At 39.8% G+C, this 8,299-nt stretch overlaps 1 protein-coding gene across 1 annotated transcript in view; it reads left to right on the top strand.

Annotated features, from left to right (window-relative positions):
- Positions 1-6: 6 nt before the first annotated feature.
- The window catches only part of DNAH10 (dynein axonemal heavy chain 10), a 57,147-nt gene continuing 48,854 nt past the window's right edge, over positions 7-8,299 (top strand). The window contains exons 1-9 of the mRNA XM_031555900.1: positions 7-70; positions 1,883-2,025; positions 2,790-2,895; positions 4,387-4,502; positions 4,875-5,007; positions 5,708-5,865; positions 6,578-6,808; positions 7,011-7,201; positions 7,663-7,861. Of these exons, the coding sequence (XP_031411760.1) occupies positions 1,885-2,025; positions 2,790-2,895; positions 4,387-4,502; positions 4,875-5,007; positions 5,708-5,865; positions 6,578-6,808; positions 7,011-7,201; positions 7,663-7,861 (1,275 nt within the window). The 5' untranslated portion in view covers positions 7-70; positions 1,883-1,884. The remainder of the gene's footprint in view (positions 71-1,882; positions 2,026-2,789; positions 2,896-4,386; positions 4,503-4,874; positions 5,008-5,707; positions 5,866-6,577; positions 6,809-7,010; positions 7,202-7,662; positions 7,862-8,299) is intronic.

The following is an 8,299-nucleotide window of genomic DNA, read 5'->3' as shown; positions in this document are numbered from 1 at the left end:
GACGGTGTGACGGCCGTGCTGCTGCTGCTGCGGGCCGAGCGGCGCCCCCACGAGGGCGGGGAGGCAGCGGGTGAGGCCGCCCTGCAGCCTGCGGGGTCCTCCATCCCCGGAAGCGCTTCCTGTGGTGCTCTCGCCACGTTCCCATTCATGAGAGAGTTTTCTCCTCTCACGGGCTGCTCTTTGTCCCATCTCCCAGCCCTGTTACTTCTCTCTTTACCCTTTCCTCGTCCCCCTCTCCCTTGAGCTGCGTCCCATCCCCTTGTGCCCTGCTCACCTCTTCTATTTGCAGACCCTTTCTCCTCTCCAGCAGCCTTGGAGTGATTTGCACCGTTACGGGGTGGTTCTGTCTTGCTTTCCTAATGTGTGTGTGTGTGCGCGCGCGCAGACACAGGTGATACACGTGAGTTTGGAGATGAGCAGGAGGAAGAAGGCTCTGATAATTCATTTCCTGAGCAGCTGGCTGAGGTGGCCTCCTCTGTGGCATTGGAAGGAAGTAGGTGATGTTAGGAGAAGTTTTTCACACAGAGGGTGGTGAGGCACTGGAACAGGTTGCCCAAGGAGGATGTGGATGCCCCATCCCTGGAGGCATTCATGACCGGGCTGGATGTGGCTCTGGGCAGCCTGGTCTCGTGGTTGGTGACCCTGCACATAATAGGGGATTGAAACTAGATGATCGTTGTGGTCCTTTTCAATTCAGGCCATTCTATGATACTATTATTTGAGCAGCCAAAGCATGCAGGTTTCAGGCCTTTCTGCTGCAGGGGTTTGGTGTGGCTCCTCAACATGGCCTTCAGAGCAGATCCAGCAAAGCACTTGTAACATCAGCAGCTTCTAATGCCTGGAAAGCAGATCTGATTTTGTGAGTGGGGTCATGGTTAGAGGATCGCAGAAGCAAAGAGTAATGCTCTGGGTTTTTTTTTATACCATTTTATACTATATTTTATTGAGGCAAAAGATAAGGCAACAGGGAAACTCCAGGGGAATTAAGGAATTATACTTGGAGATGATGACAAGGCAGAGTCCCCAGCTGAAGTGCTTCTACACCAATGCACGCAGCTTGGGAAACAAACAGGAGGAGCTAGAAGCCACCATGCTACTAGAAAATCACCATGTAGTTGCAGTCAGAAACCTGGTGGGTTAATTCCCTTGACTGGAATCTGGCTGTTGATGGCTATGAGTTGTGCAGAAGAGACAGGCAAGGAAGGGTGGAAGGAGGTGTTGCCCTCTACGTCAAGAAAGGAATAGAGTATGAAGAACTTTCCCTGAAGAATGGCCATGAGCAAATTGAAAGCACGTGGGTGAGAGTTAAAGACCGAGGCAATAAAAGGAACCTTGTAGTTAGTGTCTACTGCAGGCTGCCTGATCAAGTGGAGCCTCTTGATGAAGCCTTCTTTCTTCAGCTATAGGAGGCATTGTGATTGCAGGCTGTTGTCCTGCTGGGGGACTTCAACCACCCTGACATCTGCTGAAAAAGTAGCACAGCAAGCTGTAGGCCATCCAGGAGACTTTTTTAGCCAAGTAATAGACAGCCCCAGGAGGAGAGAGGCAATACTGGACCTGTTGCTCACCAGCACAAGCAAACTGATTGGTGACATCAGGATTGAAGGCTGCCTGGGCTGTAGCCTAGAGTGTTCTAATTGAAGCCCAGTTATATGTAGGATGTAATATGGTTTCTTCTGTTATTAGGATTCAGTCCTAATATGGGCAGTAGTGCTGTCCTATACAGGGGATGTACAGATGGTTGGTTGTTGGAATGTGATGAAGAAGGAAGAAAATGCTCAAATAGATTTAGAAGGAAATTGGAATGATCTATCTTGTGTGCTTAGAATGTGCTTAGAATACCTGTAGTTTAAGAGAGTTCCTTTGTGTTATTTTTTCTTAGACATGATTCAGAAAAGCAAGACATCCGATCTGGAATCTTCAGATGATAGAACTGTTTCAGGTCGTGTGTCAGCTCTCCCTAGTGAGTCTGCATTGGGTGAAGTAGAGCAAAGATTTGCAACGGAACACACTACAGGTGAACAGGTGTGTTGTATTTCATTCTGATCTTTTGGGGTAAAAGCTTTCTGAGGCAAATGTTCCAGTAAAATTATGGAGTGCAGTGCAGACCAAGTACTTAGAGCAGAACAGAACATTTTACTATGTAACAATTTGAGAGCACTATCCTGTGATGTCTGCCACAGCTTCTGAAATTGACAAGACATTACAAAGATAATCTACTGGGTAAAGCAGGATGTTTTTAGTGAGGAAATAAAGTAGTGAGTTACTCAGGTACCATATTAGCTATTCCCAGAGTTGCTTCTAATAGAAAAGTTGCAGTTACAGTAACTGCAAAATAAAGACATTGTGGGAAGAGCATGCAGGGGACAAATGCTTTTGTACCTCAAGGCTTTTACCTCACTAGACAGTTGTGATGGAGTCTTGGGTATCTACTAAACTTAGTTTATGATTGAATTGCAGTGGAAGGAGATAAAATGCTTGCACATTCTCAGACAGGCACTATGGGGAGCATTTAAGTGTGTTCCAGTTTCTTGTATTTCAGGCCCAAATGCTCTTGGTCCTATTGTCTGGAAATTAACATTTAGAAAGGTGATTATTTTTACTGTTAGCCAAGCCATTATTTTAACATTTTATTTTTTATGCCAGTCATTTACTTGGACAGCAATATGAAGGTATTGTAATTAAACTAATGATTCTATCCCTTTGCTCACAGAAGGCAAAAATTTGTTGCTGTTAAGAAACATGTCAGCAAATAGCAAATCATTCTTCCTTTGTATTCTCTATTTCAGATAACAGAACAGAAAACTGATGAGGTGTATTTCTATGTGGCTCTTGATGAAATTCCTGAAGAATTTGTAGCAGATGCTACTGTATATTTTTTAAGAGACCCCAAAGGTATTTGTCATGAATAACTGAAGTTCAGCATTTCCAGTCTTTGCATTAATCACAGAACCACTTAGGTCAGAAAAGGCCTTCAGGATTATCAGATCCAATCATCCATCTGACCTGCTGAGTCCTGTCACTAAACCATGTCTTTTGGTCCATGTCCACCTGTATCTTAAACACCTCTGGGGATGGAGATTCCACCACTTTCCTCGGCAACCTCTCCCAGTGCTTCACCACCTTCTTTGCAAAAAAATTCTTCCTCTTATTTGAACTAAGCCTCCCCTGGTGCAATTTAAGACTATTTCCTTGTATCTTATAAGTTGTCACCTGAGAAAAAGAGACCAATACCCTCCTTGCAGCAATTTCCTTTCAGGGAGTTGTAGAGAGCAGTGAGGTCTCCTCTCAGCCTCCTTTTCTCCAGAGTGAACAACCCCAGGTCACTTGGCTGCTCATTGTAAATCTTGTTTTCTATGAACCACTTGAGCAATGGTTCATCCTGAGGAAAGCTGATAGTGATTGGGACTTAGGTTATGCCTGTCCAGCCTAATTAACTGGCATGAATGCCTTCAGACTTTCAGACTAGAGCCGGGATTCAGGAACGCTTTTCATATTAAATTTATGGAAAACATGTTTTCCACATTTTACCAACAGGGATGAAGCTTTCGTGCTGTTCTCGAGGGAGCATGGGAGGTTTAGTTATAATAGCTGCTAGAGCTACGTGAAGTGCGTTGACAGTGAGGAGCTATATGTGAAAATTAGACCACAGGGTGGTGATAAGCACAACTTGGGTACCAAACTTCCTGACCTGACTTAAATTCTGATACGCAACAGGAACTGAAATAGAAGTTCTATTTTGACAGTTCAATCATTTAGTCATTTAACATAAAACTAATGACAATAGCTACCAGTACTGGTCACAGTCAGACCTTGGTATCTAGCTCCATCCCGACAGGAAACAGCTTCTATGGTGAAGCAAACAGGTGTTTCCATGCCTATTTCCAGGAGCAGTCAGCTCCTGTTATCTGAGCCTTAGTGCCAGCCACTCACCCCAGCATAAACATGGATTCGCTGAGCAGCAGCATGCAGTTTGAAGCTGCAAAGTTTTTGTTTTGTGACTATAGTATTTGGGTTTTCTAGAAATGGGAAATGTGAGAGGAAAAAAAAAATGTTATTTAGCTGTTTTATGTCAATTCTGTAGAATATTTTCCTGGTCTGTCTACAGAAGTTTAAATCATGGCCACTTTTTGGTTTGAACAGAAAACCATTTCTACACTGAAGGCTGGGTTATAAAAAATCATTTTTCTACCCTTTTTGAAAAGCCATCTACAGTTATTAAACACAGCAGTAGTTTTGAAAGTGGCTTGCACAAAACCTAGTTTATTACAAAGACAGTTTGGTTTTGTTGGAGTTTAATATGGGTAAGAATTTATGCAATTGTTTTAATAATTACTTTTTGTACCAAATAATTAGATCTGTGCTGATTCTTTGTGTGCTGTTTAGAAGCAGTTACTGAACCTAATGACCTGGCTGAAGCTGATGTGGTTCTTCCTAAAGTGATTGAGTTTGGTTTACTGACTGATGATGCCCTTTTGATGCTAAATAATATCTTCTCAAAGGTAAATGTTACAGCTATATGGAGTGGTCAGTGTTTCTGTGAGTGATTTGCCTGCTTAGTATTCTGCTGACTACACGGACTAAGTGTATGAAATACTAACGTTTCATGACTGACCTTCATATGCCAAAATGAAGTTTATGCTAATACTTAGAATTCTATTTTGGGAAACAAAATATCACAAAAGTATGTGGAGACGGTCATTATTTAACTGAATTGTCTGGGCCTATCTAAGAAACACTTAAGAATGTGATATTAAGTATTTTTTATTTTTGTGCTGATAGACTTCATCTCCTTACCCCCTAAATGTAGACCATCTAGTCTATGGTACATGTCTGAATTATAGGAATTTTTGCCTTCTGTCTCCTCTGATCAGCAGGCTGGAGAAGTTTCCTTTGCAGAAAAGAAAGTGCAGCCTGTGGGGTACCATAATATTCAGATAAGGAATGATCATGTGAACATGCAGAAATTCTTAAGCATTTCTCAGCCAACTCTACAGCAAACTGAAGGCAAGTATTTTATCTATGCTAGTGCTGTGTTGTTCAGACTGCAAGACAATAAAAATAGGTTCACTTAGGAATGGCTTTGCTTGGAATAACAAATACATACAGTTTCTGGGGAAGCTGCAGATCTGACTAAAGTTTCTCTTGCTGGTAACAGTAGTATTTTATGCTCTGAAGCATAGCAGTCAGTATGGGGAAACGGACTAATTCCATGACATTCTTTCAGCCTGGAGTAAGAATAGGAGAGAAAGTCAGCATACCTCATTTCTTCCCACTGCTCAGAAGACTCTGTCCATTGCTGGATACAGAAAATGGAAGACCAGATGAGGCTTTCACGTGTGGTTTAGCATCTCCTCTCTGACATGTGTTAGCATACCTGCCATTGAGGAAAATTCAGTGGTATATACTAGGAAGACTAATAATTTTATTCAGCAAAGCCCTAATCCTGATTCTTAATAATTAGTGAATGGATCGAGAGTTGAAAGCTCAGGGCTTGTAAGTTATTTCTATGAATACATCTTAGTTTTGTGTTAACTATAGAGCAACTGATGCCTTTTGCCATATTGTCAAACAGGCAGAGAGCAGGTGGTAATCTGCCTATACTCTAGTAGCTAATAAAATGGAAGGTGTAAGCCATTTAGTGATGTTACTTTAACAATGCTGGTGGAACAAGACAGTTAATTTTAAGTGCCTTTGCTCCTAACAGAAGAGATTAAATTGGGCATGCCAGCTGTAAATCTAGATGGAGAAGTGAGTGTTCTCGCTGCAGTTCCAGAAGTGGTTGAAGCTCTTGAAAGTTGTGCAGTGACCTGGCAAAAATTAATATCCACAACTCTAGAGGAACAAATGAAAAAGGTTCCACAGGTAATGTCTCCATTAAACCAAACTTATTTACTCCCAGAAACTCCACAAGAGTCTCTCTGAATGACTTGTGCTCTGTTTTAATGTCTTTGCGTTTGATCGTTGGAAAGTATTTACTAATTGAAGAAAAGTAGGACAAAGGTAGTGAGGAATGTGACTCTGGGAAGCGGAAAATAAAGCAGTTCTGTGTAGATCCTATCCACTTAGGAAACTGTGGAAAGCCAAGGCACTTTTGTTAGTTGCATTCTTACTTCTAAAATCAGTGAGATAGCCATGAAATATTAAAAAAAACAACGATTAAAGTATATATATATATACATATATATGAAACTGTATTTTCCCTTGAAAAGTCATCTTTCAAACAAAATGAAATCCAATTGTAAGGTTCTGATTCTGCAAACAGTTACACATATACAGTGTATACAATTAAATATGAGATATTATATGTCTATGAAGTTATTTGTGCGTATATTTTTGCAAGCATGGCATCTTCAAATCCAGCTCCAGGGTACACTCCCCATGAGCAGTTCCTCTCTGCTTGTGTAAAACTTATGATTTCAGAGTTTATTCTGTCTTTTTTTTTATGGTTGAATCACATCTGAGTTTTCTTGGTATACAGCATACTGAAAAAAAGAACAAATGTAAAGCTGTTCATAGGATCTCACCCTTGCGTAATGATAATTTAGAATTCTTATTTTACTCCACCTACTTGTAGGGTAATGGTCCACTTGCAGAAATTGACCTCTGGTGTGTAAGAAATGCTGTTTTAAGTGATCTTAATGAGCAGACGAAGCTTCTAGAAGTGGAAAGAGTCTTGGCAATACTGCAGGAAGCTGAGTCTGAGTGTGTCAGAGATTTACATGTAATCTTCAGTGACCTCAGAGAACATTGTGTGGAAGCTCTTGATAATGTTAGATTTCTTTCAACTCTGAAACACCATTTGAAGGTATGTGATCTTAACAAAACTCTTTGCAGATTTGCACATCTTTAACCATCTCTGTAATTTAGTCACCAGGATGTTTCCTGGATGAGTTATTCATTTACTAACGTGATGAATTTTCTTCTTAACTGTAGAATAAATATTGGTTTATAAAATGTGTATCTGTATTTTTATGATAGCTTACTCACAGTACTTACATGTTTAATAGAACTTAGCACATGGCACTGGGTTTCATGTTGTCTTGGATACAATTCCTTCGCTGATGAATGCCCTGAGAATGGTATGGATTGTCTCACGGCATTACAACACAGATGAAAAGATGGTACCCCTCATGGAAAGAATTGCATGGGAAATTTCAAATCGAGTGTGCAAAGTGGTGGATTTACATACACTATTTAAGTAAGTACTGGATTCCTACTTTACTGATCTGTATTTTTTAAAAGCTTTACTTGTTCTATGGAAAGTGTAGTAGATAACACTTGCATCAAGTATGCTTCAGTGTTTATCTCAAGTTCTATTAGAAGGTCAATTAAAAGTCAATTTATGTTGTAGTTTTCATAAATTGCCAAACCGGTCCTGAAGAAACAGGTATTTGTCCTCTTTTCTCTTGGAAGGATGTAAATCAATAAACACCCTGCAATTACTGTGGTACACAAGTGACATAAATATAATTAATCAGTTTAGAAATAATACCTTCTTTCAAAACCAGTCCCACTGAAAATTAAGATGTAGCAGTTGAAAGTTTAACTTAGATCTAATTAGAAGCTGCTAAACAAGGGTATATTAATCAGTTGAGATATCATTTAATATCTATAATCTTTTTATCTGCAATATATTAACTCTTTTGATTTAATTAATAGAGAAGATAGAGCTGCTGCGAAAAAGAAAATAGCAGAGGCCAAAAGTACTCTTGAACAGTGGAAGAAATCTTATTTGGCTGTTCGTGCTCAGATTGAAGCATCAGGAAGAGAGCAACATTGGGAATTTGACCGAAAACTTTTATTTGGAAAAACAGATTATATGACTTCAGTCTGTCAAGATCTGTATGATATTTTGCAGGTAGTTGTATGGAAAATAATTATATAGTATGATTGTGTCATCAGTATTTTCTTATGTAGAGGAGATTCTTTTATTACTGTAGTTGTTGAAATGCTAATAGCCTTTTGCTGTTAGTTTGTTCCGTTGTGTGTTTAAGCTCAGGACCTGAGCAATGACTTTCATTTTAATAATGATGCTCTTAATGCTGGAGATGAAATAACTCTTCTCAAGTATTAGTTAAGGGAGGGTATTACTGTGTATAGTACTGCTGTTAGCATACAGACTTGTAATAATTGTTTGACAGATTTGCAATTTTCATGGCTTGTGGTGTCGTTTTAGATAGACTAGTCATTTAAGTATACCATAATATAAAATCTGACTGTACTTGAATCAGTGTAACAATTGCAAGAAAACATACATGAACAGATGCTCTGTTTAGGCTCCTTAAAAGTAGGATAA

Source organism: Meleagris gallopavo, chromosome 17 (genome assembly GCF_000146605.3).
Source record: "Meleagris gallopavo isolate NT-WF06-2002-E0010 breed Aviagen turkey brand Nicholas breeding stock chromosome 17, Turkey_5.1, whole genome shotgun sequence".
Classification (NCBI taxonomy): Eukaryota; Metazoa; Chordata; class Aves; order Galliformes; family Phasianidae; genus Meleagris; species Meleagris gallopavo.
Note: the sequence above shows the minus strand (reverse complement) of the source record. Positions and strands in the feature narration are given on the sequence as shown.